The sequence below is a fragment of the Ovis aries genome, chromosome X, assembly GCF_016772045.2.
Source record: "Ovis aries strain OAR_USU_Benz2616 breed Rambouillet chromosome X, ARS-UI_Ramb_v3.0, whole genome shotgun sequence".
Taxonomy (NCBI): Eukaryota; Metazoa; Chordata; class Mammalia; order Artiodactyla; family Bovidae; genus Ovis; species Ovis aries.
Window position 1 is genome coordinate 127730918 of NC_056080.1, and position 21649 is coordinate 127752566.

The window sequence follows — 21649 nt, forward strand, 5'->3', positions numbered from 1 at the left end:
CTCTTCTGTGAAGGTGCTATGCAAAGGGAAGTTTTGTTAAGACCCAGACCCTACTAAATTATCAACCGCAGCCTCAGTGTTGCGTGTGGATAAATCTTTAAAAACCAGCTCCCTCACATAGTTATCGGCGGGCAAGTCTTCACCCACTCTTCATGAATTCCTTGGCAACACAGTATACTTGGGTGCTCTTTTCTCTGGGACGATGTGTGGGTGTTTGGGGGGGTGGGAGCCAGGGCCAGAGGGACACTGTGGGTGACACCTACCTGGCCTCACAGATCGCACCACCACAGGCCTCTCACTGCCAGCCACGAAGCCAAAGCCATAGATAGGGTCCCGGTGAATGGCCACTTGTCGCAGCGTCTCTGCCGGCAGCTGCTCACATTCCATATCATTTGTGTTCTCTTTCTGCATCACATGGCTGCGGGGGAGGGGAAGATGGGAGCAAAAGAAGACGCAAAGGCAGCTAAGCCTTAGAGCAGCTGCGAGGGATGCTGACAAGGGTGCTGGCCATGGCGCCTGGGAGTTCATACACATTGCTTCCTACATCCTCTGGCACCAGCAGAAGGGATGACCGATGCGTATTTCACACTGGAGAAAGAACAGTCTACAGAGGAGAAGCCACTTGTCTATAGGGCCAGGGCCAACAGAGGACATGGGTGCCATGGAGCCTGACATTAGCGTCTGTCCTTTCCTTAAGATACTGGGACTCAGAAGGAGCCTAAAAGCAAATGTGTTGTTGGAAGGTTAACCAGTATCACCCATGGAATTGGCTATTAACTCCCTGAGAGAAACCAAAACCTTGAGGGAAGGGACTGCAAAACAGGCAAGGCCGTGGGGAAGGAATGTGAAGTCATTTCAGAGTATGGAGCACCTTCATGAAGTCCTTGTGTAATTTTAAACTTTAATATCCCTTAGGTCATATTTAAAAAGAAAATATTGAGATGCCATATGAAAACAAACAGGCTCACATGGGGGACCAGTCCCTTATAACAACTGTGCATAACGCTAACTTCTGTTTGTTGCTTTTTGGCCACACCAAACAGCATGTGGGATCTTAGTTCCCCAATCAGGGATCAAACCCGTGTCCACTGCAGCAGAAGTGCAGATTCTTAACCACTGGACCACCAGGGCAGTCCCAATGCCAACTTATTTCAGTTAATGGGACAGCTGGAGAATAGCTGCCAAGGGCAAGTAGGAAGAGCCACCGCTGGAGGCTCTCAGCAGACCTGAACCCAGGTGAGCTGGGAGAAGAGAAATCGCTGCCCTGATACTTGGGAGAGTTATAGATGGCGCTCCAATGCCCGTAACAGATCTTACTGAGGCTTCAGAATTACGCCAGGACTTTACAAAGGGTTAACATCAAGGGCAGGGGTGAAACATATTGCAGGCAAGGATGGGTCTGAGCTCAGTATTTGAATGAAGAGCCCTAATGAGTGAAGGCGTGGGGACCCTGGGCTGTGTGAAGGCACTGGGTTCAGGGGCAGAAAAGAGGAGAAAAGGGAAATGAATGACCAGGAGGCAGGATAGGGCAGGTGAAGGTGGAAGAGAGGGGACCAGAGCCAAGAGGCTTTCTGGCCTAATAAATGAGGTTGAGTTTCCTAGTCTCGGTGTGTGTTTCTGAAAAACTAAGGTTCCAGGCAGGGCCCTTCTGAACAAGATACAGAGGGCCAGGAGCTTATTAATCAAACTAGTGTAAGATTTGGAAAAGAAGTGGGAGGTTCTGACACTAGGAGAGTGATTGTTGACTAACTAAGAACACCAAATTCCTCAGGAGCAAATGGTTGTAAGCAATTAGGTTGTTTATCAGGACACAGATTTGCTAATTAGAGAGGAGCTTTAGGACTATCAGGGTGGGAAGATTTAGCGTAATTGTGTAAAAGAGAAATTCATAGTCCCAGACTTATCTCTCTCATAGAAGAACTCAGGAAGAAAGATGGACCGTGGCTGATTGGAATCTGACCACATCAACTGTGGCTGCTCCCGAGCTGACTTGGGCTCTGTCTGCTGTCCCTTAGGGAGGTGGAAGGGGCTGCCAGGGCTAGGTCAAGGCTCCTGAAGATGAATTCAGGAACTGGCTCCTTCCATTTCACACTGGGTAAGACAAATGGTCACTCTTTGACAGAAAGTTAGTTGGGAGCTGGAATATGGCTAGTTGGTGTTCTAGAGAGGTACCCTTCCAGGACAAGGGCTCAGCGAGGGTGGCCTCAGGCTGGCCCCTCTCTCATTTCTGCTCCTGGGGGCAGGCAGGCACTTGAAGGCTTGAAGGGAGCTGAGATCAGGAAACAGCAGGCCAAGGGCTCATTTGGGAAGCAGCCACCACGGGCTACACAGGCTGTGGCGTGGGAATCGGGGACACCACAAGGAAGACCCACGCATGCATGAGAGCGCTCGATACTGTGGCCTGTGCTCAGGGCCCCCTGGTCACTGCAGCCTCCCTTTTGCTGCATTTTTCTTTTTCTAAAGCTAGCGACACTCTAGTCTCCACTGGGCCTTGAAGTACCACCAATACTCATGAAAAGAGACACTCCTGGTGCCAGGGGAGCCAAAAAGCTAAGAGCCTTTTGTGACCCAAGTGTTCTGCTTTACCGTTTGGACTATGTTAATCCATCAACAAGTATTTATTGAGTGCCTACTCATACAGTTGGAGATTTGGGCAGGGGGCACAAGAAGTTACAGATCTCTGCCTTCAAAGATCTTCCAGTCTGGGGTTGGGGGAGGGGGAACAGACAAGTGTACACTGAACAGGAGAACAGAATAGTATGAAAAGTCAAAGTGTTAGTTGCTCAGTCGTGTCCCGGTTGTTTGCAATGACTGTGGCCTGCCAGGCTCCTCTGTCCATGGCATTCTCCAGGCAAGAATACTGAAGTGGGTTGCCATCTCCTTTTCCAGGGGATCATCCCAACCCAGGGATCAAACCCAGGTCTCCTGCATTGTAGACAGATTCTTAACCATTGAGCCATCAGGAAGCCCATGAGAATAGTATATGAAGTTCATAATTAAGGTCCCAATAGTATGTTCATAGAAGGGAGTGGAGGACTGAAGGGCTCCCTGGAGGAGGTAGAACCTATGCTGGGTAGTCAGAAAATGGCACTGATGGGAAGAGAGACAAGAGGGTAAGCTCTGTCCATGGGTGGCCCCCAACTTTTCACAGGGGACCCAGCTATTTCTCCCACAGCCACAGGCCCATCTCCAGGTGTGACTGGAGCACTTGGTCCCTGGGTTGTCTCTGGCAGAGCTGGACTATCTGTCCCTAATTAGTTCTTCCTTGTGCTCAGTCGTGCCCCCATGGGTATCCATGGGTGACCCCATGGACTGTAGCCTGCCAGGCTTCTCTGTCCATGGACTTCTCCAGGCAAGAATACTGAAGTGGGTTGCCATTTCCTTCTCCAGGGGATCTTCCCAAACCAGGGATCAAACCTGTGTCTCCTGCACTGACAGGCAAATTTTTACCATTACCACAGTGCCAACCACTAGATCCTGCCCCAATTCTGCAAGGAGTCCTTTTTTTGCACTGCTTGGGCCTTCCCAGCATCTGTGGTCAGAGAAGAAACCCCTCTTTTAACACACTGGGAGGCCATTTTGCAGTGCAAATGGCAGCTGTCCCCACCCTCCTGGGGTTGGCATCTTTCAGTGTCTGAGGCTCAGTCAGTCCCTCCGAAATTTGCTCAGTGCATAGAGACTTGGGAGTGACATTGAAGGCCAGTGGTGACGGATGACAGCAGCTCAGCTGTCCACGGGCCACGTGACTGCCCTCCTGGGGGAAATACGCACTTTGACTTTGAAAGATGTTTGGCTTCTGGTCTCATCAAACCGGGCAACTCTGAACAAAATTATGAAGCAGCCACAGCTTATGGTCCTCTCTCCCCGCCCTCTGCCCAGCTTTGTTTCTGGGATTGGCCATTTTGTTCTTCAAACCACACAGTGCCTTCAATCTGTCCTGTTCCTACCCAAGGTCCCCAAAGGTATATCCCTTCAGCCTGCACCAGGCTTGCCCTCTCTGGTCAGTGACCTGGGTAAACGTCTAGCCTTTTCTTTTCTGCCTAATGAATACAACACTTTATAGCCAAGCGGTTATTTCTTTTTTCTTCTTAAACCCATTACCTCATCCAACGAAAAGGTCCTTTCACATCCATTATCACCTCCCAGTTGCCAAACAGACTAGGTCTCTGCTTCTCCTCCAGCCCAGACTCCAAGGTGGAGGCCAATGAGGGACTCAGCTGGAACCAGATTTCTTGGACAGGGCTCACAATCCCAGCACCCCCATCTATACCCACCCAGGGTCCCGGACCTTCTGGCTATGTAGTCTCCATTGCAGGATTGGCCTAACCCTGCAGCCAGCAGCTCTCCACATCCTGGCCAAGTCTGACGGGCCAGCCCTCATCTTAATTCATCTGTCTTGGATCCCATTCACTCAGCGTCATTGGGAGAAGGAAATGAGATCATAGTTACAGCAACACATTAGAAGGTTAAACATATCATGTAGATGTAGAGGTGGTGATCTTACCAGTGGCATCATTTGGGGTGGCAGGCAGAGCACAGAATAAGGGCTGAAGATAAACTTCGCTTTCTACAGTCCGGGCCCTCCCCCCTTCAACTCCTGGCCTCTAAGTGGCAGCCCCAAGAGGCGCTCTGCCCCCTTTTTTTCCAAGCAACTGTCCCCACTATCAGATGACCTGGCTCCCTATGGACACCCTGGCTCCAGTTCCTTTGTGGGCTAAACTGATCCCCTACACCACCACCACCACCAACTCCCACCCTCCCCCCCAACATCTCTGTCTGAAAAAGAGCTGGTGGCTGGAGCTCATGCTGACAACTGTTGCTAGGCAGGATGTGGTTGAAGGACAGACAGGTGAACTGAGAAGATGGACTGATTGTGAGCTGCTGCTCTTTCCCCTGAACTTCTGGGCAGGAAGACAGAAATGTTAACAGCTTAACTCCCAGACATCAGCTTTGAGTTCCCCACCCCTCCTTGCCTTTGGCTCCTTCTTCTTTACATTTATGGGCTTCTTGGGGAGTCTTGTTGCTCCCTTCGAAACTGGCAGGCTGTGGAGCCACGTGGGGCCAATTAGCCCTCTGCTTCCAATCACAGAAGGCTGATTCTCCTGAAAGCTCCAGAGATCCCACGTGGCAGCTGGGACACCAGGAGATGCCATCTTCTCCTTGTGGCAGGAATGGGAGATCCTGGGTGAAGGAGCTGCTCTGGGTGCCCTCTTTTCAGGAGCCTGAACACAAAACCCTTGTTTTGCTAAAGGAGCCTTCACTTGGGCTCACTTATTCTAAGCAAGGTGGCTCACCCTTGAGTGTGTAGTTGCACCACCTGGGGGTAGTACTAGAATGATTCTGATGCAGTAGGTCTGGAGTTAAGTCTAAGATTCTAGCAAATTCCAGGGTGCTGCCCAGGTGGCTTGTTCAAGGACCACACTTTGAGGAGCAAGATATAAAAGAACACCTTTGTCAGACAAAGGTTGGGCCACAATCAGGTGGGAGGGACAAGGTGCTTTCATTCTGTTGGTTTATGGCATTGAAGGCACAGTTAAAACACAAATGCTATCTTGGGGAAACGATACAGAAAGCCGTGAAAACAAATGACTGACTGGCTGAATCAGATTTACCCCAGGAGAGAATAGGGAGTGATCTATAAGGATAAGAAATGACAGGTAAGGCTGAATTAGGGGAAAGGAGAGAAAGATCTGGAGAGATGGGGCACCATTTACCCTGAAGAGTCTGGTCAGCCAAAGAACAGCCTGAGGTCTCACACAACATCTGGGAGTAAGGCGAGGACAGTACTGAGAGAGGACAGTGCTGAAAACAACAGCTACCATTTATTGAGGACTTGTGGTGTGCCAGGTACTATGCACATATTGCCTCACTCCAGCCTCACGACAACCCCATGAGTAGGAGATGTTATCACCATTTTACAGATGAGGAAACTGAGATTGGGGAAGAGAGATTAATTTACTCCACGACATCCACCTATTTACACCGTGGTGTAGCTATAATGTCAACCCAGGTCCGTCCAACTCCAGAGCCAATTTTCTCACACGATTTGGGCCAAGAACCTGTGGGTAAGTAATGGGCATGAAGAGATGTTGGGGGAGAGTCAGCAGACTGCTCCTCTGCCAGGGCACAGAAGGCCACGCCAGTGCAGTGTGTCAGAGCAGCCTCCCCTGAAGCCACCACAGCAGAGGGGACAGGTGGGAGACTCCAGCCCCAGAACTGACTTCCTATCTGCCTCTAAGTCCACCCTCCTACATGGGAGACCGAGCCCAGGGGGCCTCCCATGCCTGTTAACCTCAGTCACCACCAGAGAGAAGTCCATTCAACTCTGGTCATCCCTCAGAACCCAGGGGTTCTCATCCCTGTGGGCATCTGTTCACCCTCTAATGCCACCCTTCTCTTCCCTTCAAACTCTTCTGTGGTGCCCTTGGGAATTCTCGGTCAACAGCAAACTCCTCTGTATCTTTCACTGACTCTCTGGAAGTGCCCTTTTGCCTCTTTCTCAATGGAAGCTGGCTTTATTCCTTGAGGACATCACTTGCCCACCAAGCCCTCTCAACAGGAAGCTGGATTTTTTTCCCTCTCAAATCTCAAGACCCTCAGGGCCTGTGTGTGTGTGTGTGTGGGAGAGGGCAGGTAGGTGTCTCATTGCTTTCCAGGAGACACCTTCTGCCCCAAATCCTGCTCCCTTGTGGAATACGCCTGCCACCCACCTCTACCTCTCCCTCTCCGTTGCTGTCTATGATATCCTGGGTAGTTCCCACAGTGACATTGATTTATGTTACTAGTCATATGTGATCTTCCCCTCTGCTCTAACTTTTTATTTTATTATGAGAAAATGTATCTAACATAAAATTTACCATCTTAATAATTTTTAAAGCATATAGTTCAGTGGCATCAAATACACTTACATTGTTGTACCACCATCATCACCACCTGTGTCCAGAACTTTTTCATCATCCCAAAGTGAAATTGTGTACCCATTAAATACTGACAGCCCATTTCCCCACTCCCCACTGTCACTGACAAACATTATTCAATTGAGCTGGTTAAAAGTTTGTTTGAGTTTTGCCATTACAGTACATGGAAAACTCCGAATAAACTTTTTGGCCAGCCCAATACCGTCTCCATTGTCTGGCCACCACTTTCTCACTCTCTCAGATGACTATTTTATAGCTCCTCCTCTCCTCCATCTGCCCCACCTCCCCATTTATCCCAATGAATCTCATCTGATGACCTTGTCCTGTATGTTATTGAGAAAACATAAGCCATCAAATGGGAGCTCCTTTATCTTACCACCACTAAATCTATACACCACCCTGTCTGCATCTGTACCCATGACTCTGTTTTCCCTCCTACTAAAATGGAGGATCTTTAGTTTCCTCTGTCAATGGCAGATCTGCTCGGTTATGCCCTAGAACCATAAAGAAGACTCTCGTCATCTCAAAGACTTCCCTCCTTTGAGCATTCACTCTCTTCCCTAAGTCATCAGTCTCTTCATCTCTCCAGAATCATGCTAGCATACTGATGGAAATCATCTGTCCTTAAGAAAACTAACAGAAACGACCTGGTTCCACTCCATAATCCCCTTACACTGCTCCACTTCCTGTTCCCTTTCATGGAAAAATTGCTCAAGAGTTTTCCACAAATATTTTCTCCATGTCTTCATCTTCTACTTGCTCCTCAATCCACTCTAATCTGGTTCCTACATCTCTCAACTCCACAGAGTCACTCTTGTTAAGGCCACCAATGGCCTTCATGGTTCTCTCTCAGTCCTTATCTTACTTAGCCTCTAAACACCCTTGGACACAGTTGACCACTCCTTCCTTTTTGGGAGGCTCTCCTCCTCTGATTTCTGCTGCTGTTTCCTGACCCTCCAACTACCTTTCTGCCCAATATTTCTTAGTCTCCTTTGTGGGCTTCTCCTGCACCAAATCACTGGATACCACAATTCTTCCCAACTCAGACCTTCTTACCAACTTCCCAGGCCTTCTCTTCTCTCTAGACTCTTTCCCAGGTGATCTCATCGGTCCCCTGGCTTGAAATACAATCTATGTGCAGACAACGCCCAAATTTCCATTCTATCCACACCTCTTCTGTGAGCCCCCAAACGCCTACATTCCAACGATCTACTCTGACATCTCTGCTCCCATGTCTCAAGGGAACTGTAAATTTAACATGTCCAAAACTGAACTCAAATTTTTCCCCCTCAATCCTAGGCCTCCCTCAGCCCTCCTCATCTCAGTACATGGCACCATCATCTCTTCAGTGACTCAAGCCAGAAACCTCAGAGTCATTCTTGTGTCCTGTCTCTCTGTTTCCCTCACCCCCACCTCTAACCTCTCAGTAAATGCTTGCAGCTATTCCTTCAGAATCTGACCAACTCTCTCAATCTCCATGACTGTCACCCAGTTCAAGCCACCATCATCTCTCTCCTTGATTGCTGCAGCAGCCTTCTTTCTGGTCTCCCTATAGACATTGCTGCCCCCCTTTAAGCCTGTTCCCTATAGATATTGCAAAAGCCCAAATCAGATCCTGTCACTCTTCTGCTTAATATCCTGAAGACATTTCCCACTGCAAGTGAAAAACATCCAAAGTTCTTTTCCATGGCCTATGAGGCCCTGTTGTGATCTCTTCCTTGCCAAACCTCTCTTGTGCGTGTGTGCTAAGTCAGTTCAGTCATGTCCGACTCTGTGTGACCCTATGGACTGTAGCCTGCCAGGCTCCTCTGTCCATGGGATTCTCCAGGCAAGAATACAGGAGTGGGTTGCTGTGCCCTGCTCCAAGGGATCTTTCTTACTCTTGCCTAGAACAATCTGGTCCCACTAGCCTCCTTTCAGTTTCTGATCAAGCTCTATGCTACCTTGAAGCCTTCCCAGTTGGTATTACTTTCTTCCTGGAAACCTCTTTCCCTATTCTTCACGTGGCCAATCATCCTTCCTTCAAGTCTCATGTAAATATCACCTCCTCGTGGAGGTCTTCCTTGAAAACTCTGCCCCGTGATAGTCCTAACACTGTAAACTGATCTGTTTCCTTCATGATACTCATCAGGATCAGTAATTATAGCCTCATTTCTGTGATTATTTGCCTGTAAACCTCATAAGAGTATTGATTATGTCTTTTTTGTTCAACAGTGTATCTCCACCATCTAGTGTGTACGTGGCACATAGTGGGTGCTATAATAAATATTTTATAAATGGCTTGATGGATGGGTTTTGAGGCATAAGGATTAGAATCCTCTGGCTAGTCCATGTAATTCATTATCAAATGCCTACTGGCTCTGCCTCAGGTTTCTAAATGGGGAGTCTGGTCCATGGAAGAAAGCTCTCAACATCCCTGACCAAAGACAAAAAGAGGGAGAGAATGGAGTAAAAGCAAGCACACAAGGAGGGCTACAGTTTAAGAAGAAACGGCTACAGTTCTTTGAAGAGTATCAGGGTGGGAAATTAGATGACTGTTCCTTCCTGGGACAGAAAAGTCTCTTTAAAGGGCAACAACTCTTGTTTCAGAATGGCCAGAGGCCCAGGGGTGGGCAGCATGACTTTCCTTCCATGAGCCTCTAGGCAGACAATTCAATCGATTACTGTCCCAGGGCTGCCTCCAGGGCTTTCCGCCCTCTTTCCCTCCAGGTCTTCACGGCCCTGACACTTCTCAGCTGAGACTGGAGAGGCATCTTCTGGAAAACTTGCTGGTGTCTGGATTCATTTTCTCATTGTCCAAACAGTTGTTCTTCCCCAGAGGGCTGGAATGGAGACACCTGTCACCCATTCTAGCAGGTCACAAGGGAGAAGGTAGAAAGACCAAAGCTGTTGGTCCTTCCACAAATACCCGGGAACCTGGAGTCACCTCACAAAAGACCATCCCCATGATCCGTCTGAGAGGAGGCTGCAGTGGACCCTCTGGGCAGCTGCCTCCTCCCCTCCCTACTTCTCCCCCTCAAGGGCTACACACCCAAGAAACTCAGACATGATGTCTAATAGGCCCAGACATGCTCCTCAGCCCTCCCTGCCAGCCCAGTGACAGATGTGAAGGCTGTGCCAGCTGTGAGGCTGGTACCATATGGCACCATGGGTCACAAGGTCTGAAGCTGCTGCCACTGAGCTGTGGCAGAGTTTGTGGGGAGATCCTTGCATTTTAGCCCCCACTCACCTGTCATTGGCAGAGGCAGTGAGGGGGAACTGGAGCTATGAAATACTCACGGGAGCTTGCAGGAATTGTCATGTCACTCCAAAGAGCACCCTGGCCCCCACCCTCCACTTACACATGAAGTATTTCTGAGGAAGGCTGAGAGAGAGAGACTGACCGAGCCAGTGCGGGAGAAGTGAGGAGTGGAGGGGAAGACAGGCGTGGGGGCCAGACAGAGCCAGGAGGGAGAAGAGAGGTGAGGTGAAGCCAAGAAACCCAGACAGAAGCGGAGATATGAGACAAGAGGAGGGCTTTGGAGACAGTGAAGGAGAAAAGACAGGGCTGAAGAAGGCAAGCCTGGCAGAGAAACTGTGCCCGCCAACTCATTTGCCTTAGCTTTTTGGAGACCCACTTCTGTGCCTTGCCTGTTCTCTAAATACCCTCAAGCTGCTCCCAGCTCTGTCCTCAGGCTCTGGCAGTAGGCCACATGGTAACAAAAGCCCTCTGTTATAGGACTTCCAGCGCTCCATCTCTTTGGGGAAGGGTACTGCTATTCTGCCACACTGACTGCATCCATTTCATGGGTGGGGATGCGGGTTAGCGAGGGGCAAACCTGAAGTAGGCTGAAGAAGAAAACCCAGGACACTGTCCCAACTGGGGCCAATTCCCCAGCCACAAAAAGCTGTATATTTTTGAGGAAAGAGATCAAAAGGAGAAAATAGGATGGAGAGAACATTCCAGAAGGTGGGAGGGAATGGTCATGATGGGAAAAGTGGAGCTGGCAGGGAAGGGAGCAGCAGGCCTTAATTCTTCCCCTCAGTGAGCATACATCTCTGAGGCCAGGCTGGGCTGCAGAGCCCTGGCACAGAACACTAAGCTGGGAGAGGGTCCCTGGCCACCCAGATCTTTCTCTTTTCTTAGATCGTAGCCTCTAGTCTTCCCATGGCTGAACTGTAAACAAGGCTTGGAGGCCAGAGAGGGGGAGCAGGTGTGAACAGGGGCTGCTGGGAATATCCCCATAAGTAGCTACCTCCAGCAGCCAAAGACCTGGGACTCCAACAGCGGCCCTGTGGGGTCTGCTTGGCAGGCACCAGCTGCACAGGGCTCCAGGCAAAACCTCCTGAAGCCAAACGAGGGCCTGCTCCTCGGCAGGCTGGCTGTGCCATCTCCCTCCCCTCTGTGAGCCTGCCAGGCATCCATGGCCTGGGCCGCCAGCCTGAGAGGTCCCAGCCTAACTCCGATTAAACAGCTGGAGAATCTTGGAGTTGCCAGGGCCCTGGGAAGAAGTTATTTATTTCACCTTTATTCACTCTCTGAAGATTTGCAGAATGACAGGGGGGAGGCTTTCTGGAGAAATTGCAGCTGGGGGTTATAGAAGGGGCCAGATTTGGACCCTGAGATAGAAGCGGGTGGCGAGGTGCTGTGGCAGGAGGCAGAGGAGACAGCCCAAGTACAGGGGCGCTGGGGAGAAGTGAGCCGGGGGAGCAGGCAGCTGGAGCTGACCCAGGGAGACAGTGGGTAAACTTTGTCCTCCCTCCCTTGCTCACGTCTGGCTCTGCTGGGGCATTACATCCTCTCCGCAGTGCCCTCTTAGGGAGCCAGTCTAGTCGTGGCTGGACAGAGAAAGGCACATCCTTCCCGCTGTTTTGCCTAGATGGCCCATCTGCCCCCTCCTTGCCTGAGATGATGCAGGTGGTAGCTGAAGCCCAGGCACCAAGCCCAGCAGGCACCAGGCTCACCTCTTGTGAGAGAACAAACTGGAGCAAGCCCCGGCTTCTCCCACTGTGCACTGGCTCCAAGCTCTGTCCATCGGGTCCATGGCGGGAGGGGTGGCAGGGCAGAAATCAGGCCAAGAAGCAACTCAACAAAAGAGGTTATGTGAGCAGAGGCCTGGTAAATTCATGTTACCCCATCTGGAGGCGTCCAGAGATGCCAACTGCAGCTTCAGGGCAAAGAGATACCTTTTATTCTGCCTAATTGCATCTTCCTGCAGAGAGTGAGTAAGAAATTAGAAGGTTTTTCCTAAAGCAAAGAGAAGATTCCATGGGGATCAGAGAAAGGGGAACAAGGTTGGTGAACCCTCCACCTAAGAATAAAAGTAAAGGGCAGGTGCTTCCCTGGTGGCTCAGTGGTAAAGAATCTACCTGCCAATGCAGGAGGCACAGGTTCGATCCCTGGTACAGGAAGATCCCACATGCCTTGGAGCAACTAAACCTGTGTGCAACACTGCTGAGCCTGTGCTCTAGAGACTGGAAGTTGCAATTACTGAGCCCATGTGCCGCAACTACTGAAGCTGTGCACTCTAGAGCCTGTGGTCTGCAACAACAGAAGCCATCACAATGAGAAGCCTGTGCACTGCAATGAAGAGTAGCTCTGGCTTGCCACAACTAGAGAAAAGCCCGCGGAGCAGTGAAGACCCAGCATAGCCAAAAACTAAAAATAAACACATGAAATTATTTTTAACAAAGTTAAGGGCAAGGGCAGGTGCCGATCTCATAAAGCGTGAGTTAGCCAGCACCTCCTCCACGTTGTTAGCTGGTTTCCAGGATGTGAATGGCAGGAAAACTGCAAAACTCAAAGGGCCTGTAGACTTGTGTTTGAATGGCTGTGGGAGTGATAAGGAGATTACACCCAACTGTGCAACCAGGCTTGAGGGAGACAGGATCCTAAGGAATCCCAAGAACCCACAAGCTGCCTACTTGGCAACACTGCTTCAGTGATGGACCCCCCAGACTCAACTTGTTATTTCTGGCTTTAAAACTAGACCCAAACATTGTAGAAAGAACCAAAAAGGGTAAGAAAAATAACTTTTCTTTAACCTAATCCTCAGTTACCCAGAACATTCTATTAACCAGAAAAGTCCTTCCCCAAGCGTTCCGGTTTTGGCATTACAGGGTATTTGTATTTTTTCAGTGATTCACATATGCAGAGCTGGGACTCTTTGTTACATCATAATGCCAGCTCTGCTCCCACCTGCCCTCTTGTAAGAGGAATAATAGCAGAGCTATTATTATTAGCTATTATGTGCTCAATCACTCAGTAGTGTCTGACTCTTTTTGACCCTATGGACTGTAGCCCATCAGGCTCCTCTGTCCATGGGATTTCCCAGGCAAGAATACTGGAGTGGGTTGCCATTTCCTCTTCCAGGGGATCTTCCCGACCCAGGAATCGAACCTGCATCTCCTGAATTGCAGGTGGATTCTTTACCACTAGTGCCACCTGGGAAGCCTTATTAGCTATTCTCCTCGTTGTAAGTCAGGGGCTCCCTCCACATGCTCTTACATAGCATTCATTCTTACATACAATGAAAATTTACTGAGCACCTCCTACGTGCCAGGCACAGTGCTGGGTACTGAAGAAAAACTAGGGCCAGTCTCTCCCCTCAGGTAGGTTGCAGTCTGAGGTGGGGGCAGGTATGTCAACACACAAATATAAAACCATGTGTCACCTGGCACCACAGGGGGCAGCAGGGGATGCCATGGGAAAGAGAGGAGGGCTCTTCCTCCAACCCTATGACTCCCACTAGAGCCCCCTCACCCCAAGCTGAGTGGTGAAGGTGAGGAGCCCAGCAGATGGACAAAGCAGAGAAGGGCATTCCAGGAAGGGAAAAGATTCAGTAAAGAGGGAAACCTCTAGCTACTGAAGCTGCTATAATGAAAAAAAGAACTCATAGAAAAAAATCAGGCATAACTCAAGTCAGTCTTTAATTTCTAGGTATGGGAATGAGGGCGGAGGGCTAGTGCTACCCAGTGGCCCCTTTCATGTAGCCTTCTGAGATGATGCACTGAACTCAGAAGAGGTCACAGACACAACCAGGAACACAGCCCAACACTGGGTTACCAGCCACATATCTATACACCAGCCAAAAGGTATACACGGAAGACCCCTCTCTCATGGGAAGAGGCAGAAAGGGTGGCCCACTAGCAGATGCACTGAAATCCAGCCATAGTAATGGAGACAGACCAAAGCTGCAAAGCTCAAACGCCATTATGCCCACATGGCAGCAGGTCTGGGTAAGCCAGTTCTGTGAACAAGACAGGGCTAATAGTATGAAATGACAAACATCCCGACTGCAGGGCCACCTGTGCCCCAGGAAGAGGCCCTCCAAACCTGGCCACATTTCATTCAGTTCACAGGGGCCATCCTGGGGGAAGGAGGGACAAAAATCAATAGAAACAACAATATTTCTACATAAGCTACAGTCTCAGTTATTGAAGTCCTGCCAGAAAAAGAGGCCCCCTCTCCCTCCCTGGGAGGTAGAGAGATGACTGCTCAGCGCTGCAAATCAGGCTCTAAAAACTTTTTAGAAAACAATTCTGAACAGAGGTACTCAGATAGAGCCATAATGTCAGATTAACAGCTCCAAACCAGCAGACCAGACACTTGTCTAATTAATAAAACTTATAAAGCATAACAACTTATTGATGTTACAGGCCCAGCACTTAGTACAGCAACAAAACCCAAATCCATGCAGAACGCTCCATGTTCTTTAGGAAACCCTTTCTCCACCAACATGTACAATCCTTTCATCAATGCAAACAGAGGGCTGGGGAATGGAGGGCACAGTGCAGTTGTTCAGCCGCTCAGTCGTGTCCAACTCTTTGAGACCCCACGGACTGCAGCGCAGCAGGCTTCCCTGTCCTTCACCATCTCCCAGAGTCTGCTCAAAGTCATGTCCATTGAGTCAGTGATGCCATCCAACTGCCTCACCCTCTGTCGCCCCCTTCTCCTCCTGCCCTCAATCTTTCCCAGCATCAGGGGCTTTTCCAGTGCTGAGCAGAGCCCTGGGCAACTGGCTGGGGAGGAGATGGCTCAAAGAGTTGGTGCACATCTGCCAAAGGTCTGGTCCAACCTGGACTTTGGAGCCAGGGGATCTGGGCTGGAATCCCAACTCTGTGGCAAGTTACTTAACGTCTTGAGCCTCAGTTCCCTCATCTATAAAATGGGGCTCATGAGAGTACCTACTTCAAAGTACCTACATGAAGATGAAAGGTACAAAGTAAGTGTCAATTACTAACGGCTATTAGCAATGACTGTTATCCTTGTTATGTTTAGATATTAATAGGATCTGCTGTCCTGTTACAGCCCGCTAGGTCTGCCTCTCACCACAGAATGTAATGAGGATGATTTGGAAATTGTTTCCAATCTCTTTGGACCTTGGGCCCTGACTTCAGATCTACAGAATAAACAAGCTTTGCTATGGGGAAAACAAAGCCTGTATTATCACTTCATTAAAGTCAAGTTCTCATCCTATTTCTAGCCATTAACAGTGGGGAGTGAAGATCATGGTGGGAGCAGGGTGGGAAGCCCAGCTCTGCTTCTCACTAGCTGTGGGACCTTGGGCTTTTCCATCCCTCAGTTTCTACCACCTCAATTTCCTCATGTGTAAAATGGGGGAAATATCAGGTTTTATCTCACAGAGTTGTTCTGAAGATTAAATACAGGTAAAGCACTTACAACAACTGTGTCCCCATACACAGAAAGCACTGAGTGAACACCAGCTACACTTCTTATTGTACACAACTTCTCATTACTACCTAAAGAGCTTAGCACAATTCTTGGCATATAGTAATAGTAACTACTATGATCGTTGGTTCTCTTGAACTCACCTTTGTGATTTCACACACTATCCTCCCCACCCCTCAACTGTACATAGCTCAAGAAAAAAAAAGTGACAGGTACGGGCCTACATATTCCCGCCTGCCAAGCTTTCTACAAGTAACCATCATCTCGGGTGGTCTCGTTTCTCAGCCTCGCAATGCTTCCTGAACGCGAGAGAGCAGGCCAGCCTGGGTGCATCCGCCCTTGGGAAGACTAGGTGCTGTGAGGAGGGCGGCTTGAAGTCCCCATCCTCGTCCTCCCCCGACCCTCCCCGGCAGTTCAGACAACCGGCTCCCTCCTAGGGGCTGAGCTTTGGGGGCGGGGCGGCAGCAGGGAGGGCGGGGCCGAGTCCCCCGGAGGGGTCGCCCCTGCCCCCGCCGGCGTGTGCGTCGCGGTTTCCAGCTCTCCTTCCCAACCCCCCCCCCCCCCCCCCGCGCCGGCCACCCCCACTTCCAGCGGAAAACTTCCCGCTTGCGCTGCCACTTTTCCAGCGGCATCCAAACCCTCAGCCCCGCGCATATTGTCTTCCAGTTTCATAGCGAGTGGCTCCGCGAAGAGGCACGCGGGTGGCCTGTCGATCCGAAGGGTTCCCTGGGGACCCAGTATGGGAGGAGGAGGGATGTCGGTTCTCGACGCGCCAACTCTGTCTCCTCGTCCATCGACTGCTGGCGCCCGGCGGACGCACACCCTGGACCAGGGACCCATGCCAGTGCCGCCCGGAGTCGCTGCGTGGCCGGCGAGGACCCCCAGCACCCGACTCCCCCAACCGCACAGACACCGGCCTCATCAGCTGGGCGCCCCACTTTCTGGTCCTTTCCTAGGCGATCTCAAACCCGGCTGCTCGGAGGGCGGTACTTACTGTCGGGGCCCTCTTTGGGCCGGGGCTGGGCAGCTGCCCGGCCCGGGGAACCCTCTGGCCACCCTCTGGCTGTCTCCCCTCGCGCTGCCCCCGGCTGTGCCCAGCACCGACGGTAGCACGGTAACGGCAGCGGCGTCTGTAAGAAGAGAAAGATCACGCCTGCCTTAGAAACCCAGCCCCTGCTGTGACCAGAATCTTAAAGACGGAGGCGACTGGCTCGGCCCCAGAGCCGCGGCTGAGCTGAGGTGGCGAACTAGCGAGGCAGCTGGTAAACACGGCGTCTGCTGCCTCTCACCCGCAGGCAATTCGCTGCGGAGGAGCTCCCCCCTCATCCTCCCCCTTGGACGGGCCCCCGCGGGGGAGCAGAGGAGGGGGGCTCCAAGTACTGTGACAGGCAGACGATCCAGCTGCCGCTGGGTGAGCACTTACTAAGTGCCGGGCACTGTGCTTTCCAATCATCTTCTCATCTCAGCATCCTCCCCATTGTACAGAAAATAAAACGGAGGCTCAGGGGAGCAAAGCAAGTAGACCCAAATGCAGCAGCTGGGAATAAGTGGTGGGAAGCCAAGTTCAGAAACACGAAGGATGGCAAATTCACTGCTACCTGCCTCAAAAGCCACTGTGCTGCTGCAAAGCACTTATTTGAAGGTGTAATACCCGTGTCCCCACCTCCTCTTGCCCCATTTTCCAGACAGGACTAGGGACAGGTGGCGACTCCAGGCCAGTCTGCTGGTGGAGGTGGGGGGTAGAGGCCCTGGGAGGTAGGATCCGGACCACGGTGCTAGTGCCCGGGAGTGGTCATCCCTCCTTACCTCAGACAATTCACCTGCTAGTGCCAGGCCTTGTGGAAGACAAAAAGGTCGAGGAGGTAGTCTCCAGGTGTGATTCAGGAGACAGCCAGTGAGTCTGCGAGGTGTGGGTTATTCTAGAAAGATCAAAGGTGGCAGGGGCAGAGGCCCTTAAAGGAGCAAGTAGCCAGTGTTCTCAGACACCCATGGGAGGATCTTAGGGAACTGCTGGCAGGGACCACACCACCCACTCCTCTTTAAAGAATGCGTGGAAGGCAGCCTTCTGGGGTGACTGAGCCCCGTAGGTTCTTAATAGCAACTACCCTAGTCTCCCTGCCATGGCAGTGATATCTGTGAAATGAGAAAGGTCTCTTATTCCTTCCTTCCTGGTTAAAATGATGAAATAACACAGTATTCTTGCCCTTCTATTCTGATCATAAAAAAAGAGCAGTTCGAGAACTTGTATTCTTCCCTCCCTTACCCTGCTTATTCACTCAGTCATTCATTTGGCAAATGTTTATTTGCCTCCACTATGCACCTCCACAGTTCTGTGGGGGAGTCTACATGGGAAGTGGAAGGCACACAGGGCTGGTAGTTAGGAAACACATTTAAAGTCCTAGTTCTTTTGACTAAATAGCTGTGTGACCCTGGATGAGTCATGTATCCTTTTGGGACCTGTTTTCTTGTTGGTCAAACAGGGATAATAACACCTTCCCTTCCTACTTCATGGGGGTGTCTTGAGGCTCAATGGAGATAATGGATGTGAAGGAGCTTTGAAAAGTATAAAGCCACTAGACAAATGTCAAGGATTAGTCTGTCTCCAAGGTGGGAGGGGGCTGCTGGGAAGAAAAGCTTAAGAGAAATCCTGGCTGACTCTCCCAAATTGATTGCACTGAATTCCGTCTTCCCCGAATCACTGATTCTGCACTCACAGGAGTCTCTGCTCTGTGAAACAACGTCTTCCATCAGCAGTGCCCATGACACCAAGGTTAGTGATGACCTGGTCTTAAGCCAGGGAGATTGTTTGGGGGACTTGAGTGGAACCGGGGTGGGTGGCAGTTTTGCCTCTGGGTCTCTCATTCCTGGCAATGGCAGTATCCTCCCCCTCCCCTACCTCCACTGAGCCCACCAGACATATCTGGGTAGAAACCATTTGAGGCCCCCAGAGACACCCTTTCAGGAAGCAAAGGGCTCATGTCACACAGCAGCAGTGGCCCTCAGGGTGAATGCTCTACACTTTTGGAAGCTAGGCCTTCTGGGTTCAGTCCAGCTGACTGAAATCTACAACAGAACTAGTGGAGCCTCTGGGAGGGTCTTAAATTTGGGTCTTAAATTTGCAGGAGGTCAGTTCTCTCCTGCAAGTGCCGTAAAATAGACAATAGTACACTTGCTATGCAATACAGTTACAAGACATATCCCCAAATTTCCAAAAGTACTCTCCCCTACCCTCTGCTACCCCAAGTAAACACACAGACTAAGGAAACACAGGGTCTTTCCAGGCAAACCATTTCCAGAAAAATCTGCTAGCCTCTTTCCTTCTTCCCATCAGACCGTCACCCCAAAGCTTCTTCCATATAACAATACAGAACCAATGCAGAACGGGGAGGCCTCTGGGGACCATGGCTGGCTGAGTCCAGAGCTGCACCCCACAGCTCTGGGGCCAAACCGGGATGGAAGTCAGAGGCAGTGATACAAAGGAGCCTGGCCTTGGGCCAGGGCACCTTCAGTCAGCAGGTCCCTAGGGGAGGCGCAAACTCTACACCCAGCCTTCTTTGGCAGCCTCGAGGCTCCACTCAGTGTCTTCACAGATTTCTTGGTCACATCCATTTCACCCAGGCTGCTCCTCTTAATAAAGTGTTCCTGCGACCACTCCAGACAGCCTGATGCTGTCCTTCACTCCCCCACCCTTCTCCCCAGCATGGGCCACACAGCAGTGATTCAGGCCTCCTAGGTTACAATACAGTTTCCTGGGGAAACGCTTCCTGAGCACCCAAGCCAGGCTGTGACAAAAGCTTTGGATGTGGGTGTATCAAATACTCCTTCCTTGCCCCCTCAGGGTGGCCTGGGCCCTGGACTGAATCTCAGCCCGAGTTCCCACACCTATGCCAGTCTGCATCCTCCTCCCTGAGCTGGCTGCCGCTGGTCTACCCCCAGCTACATAACCTGAGTCCAATTTGCAAAGCCTTTCCTTGCTCATTGTCAATAAATCCCCCATCTATATCCTCCTGAAAGACCAGAAAGCTTCAAGATCTGAAGGAATGAATCACCGATGGTGAAATTTCAGGCACAGTGACAGGCAATTGAGGAGACATATTTGATCACATCATGTTTACCTATGTGTGAGGCTGGCCCTGAGAATATTCTGGCATTTTCCCTTGACTATAATGAAGACTTGGAATAAAAGCAAAGGAAAACATAGAAAATACACCAGGCTGGGAGCACGGACATCTTCCTGCTCATCCCAGCTCCATTAGTAATTAGATGTATGGTCCTATACTTTTCCTTCCTAGAGCTCCATTTCCCCATATGTCAAAAGAGAGCACAGGATTAGCTGATTTGCCCTTTGTGTTTAACAGGCTCAGGTTCTAGGTGATATGGCATGGAGATAGACTGATGTTCCCTCCAGAGGGGCCCCTACGAGGAGGACACTGGGCAGGGTACTGTGTATGCACGGGCATCAGAGGGGCAAAAGGGTTGGTACTGTGTGCATAAGCTTGGTGCTGCTATTCAACAATGTAGCCAGTGTCTGACCCACATTTGCTAGGAAGCAAAGAGAGGATTTCTTCATTGCCCCCCACCGCATCTTGCAGCCAGGATCCCTCAGGTTCCTAGCTGCATCTTTCTGCCTGTGAACCCCCACTATACCTCCCAGGACTTATTCCAGCTGCCCTGGGATCAGGATTGACATTCTCCAGTGAACACCTGTGCCCCATCACACGCTCCTGATTGAGTGATGGGTAAACACTGCCCCAAGTTTCCTGAGTGCCCTCCAACTGTCTCCACTACCTTTGGATCCAGTGTCTGTTAGTTGCTCAGTCATGTCCAACTGTTTGCAACCCTATCGACTGCAGCCTTCCAGGCTCCTCCATCCATGGGATTCTTGCCATTTCCTTCTCCAGGGATCCAGTAACTAAAGGGTTAATGCTTGGCCCAGTAGGGGGTGCTGACCATTTTGCCTGTTCAGCCATACAGGTGATATAAAAAAAATAAGTTTTTCCAGCCTCATTGGTATGTGGAATCTTAGCTCCCTGATCAGGGATGGAACCCGTGCCCCCTGCAGTGGAAGCACAAGGTCTTAACCACTGGATGGACCACTAGAGAAGTCTGGCAGTAGAATATTGTTAATATCACTCTACTCTAGGATTCCACTCTAGTCTAACACACCAGCCCCTTCCCAGGCCATGTCTCCATGAAGATGTGTCAAGGGCTTTCTGGATTGAGGAATGCCCTTTGCTGCCTCAGTCAGGTGGGTCCTGATTGCTTTGCCAGGAAGGAAGAAAAAGTAGGAAATAGGGGGTGGGGGGACTGGCTCTGTACTTAGCAGCAGCTGACCTGGTGACTCTGCCCTGAGGTTTGGATCCACTCGCCAGAGGATGAAACCAAATGTGTTGAAACTGGAGGGACACTCCTTTTGGCTCTAGCCTGAACAGGGTGTTGATTCTGTACCCCTCACTGGTCTCCCCCCATCCTCGCTGCCTCCCACTCCCCAGCCCCTCCCTGGCCACCTCCCACCAAGGGCTGTGGGCACTCCTACCTGCTCCTCAGGCCCACCTGGGGTGCCTGCCACCATTTTCTTTGCCTCCTTCATAGCTGACCCCATCGCTTCTGCTCTTAGCCACGGTGAGCCTCCCCAGCTTTGAAGACCACCGCCCCCCCCTCCACTTGGCCTGTTTCCCCTCCCTCTGCTCTTCTACTTCCTCTCCCTGCTCAGGTCTGGCTGCTCCAATGGGTGCTCTGCCCCTGCGGTGCGAATGTTCTGTTCTCTCAGGGCCCAGTATTAATTTGCTCCCATTTGTGCACTGCTTTGTTACTGTGCACGGCCTTTTCTCGATGTGCCATGCTGCTCCTGCTGCCTCCATTACCTCCCCACCCACACCCTCCTTAATCTTGTGGTATGTGGCCCTTCCCTGTGGAGAGGGGGTTGGGCTTCCTCACAGCTCTTTCTGGTACAGTCTTTAGTCGTTCAGGACCTCTTCACAACTACCTGAGGAAGAACAGCCGGTGCGAGTACTGATCGCTGGGGGAAACCATGAGGAAACCAAAGCTCGGAACGCTTGCT

At 50.8% G+C, this 21649-nt stretch overlaps 1 protein-coding gene across 4 annotated transcripts in view; it reads right to left on the bottom strand.

Annotated features, from left to right (window-relative positions):
* The window catches only part of FRMPD3 (FERM and PDZ domain containing 3), a 137603-nt gene that overhangs the window by 61719 nt on the left and 54235 nt on the right, over positions 1–21649 (bottom strand). The window contains exon 1 of one of the 4 annotated variants that reach the window (XM_027963490.3): positions 264–436. The exons of 1 other annotated variant lie outside the window; for it this stretch is intronic. In XM_027963490.3, coding sequence (XP_027819291.3) covers positions 264–411 — 148 coding nt within the window. In that variant the 5' untranslated portion in view covers positions 412–436. Of the gene's footprint in view, positions 1–263; positions 437–21649 lie in introns of those variants that run through there. 2 more of the 4 variants (XM_042241777.2, XM_042241776.1) reach the window with 2 other exon arrangements.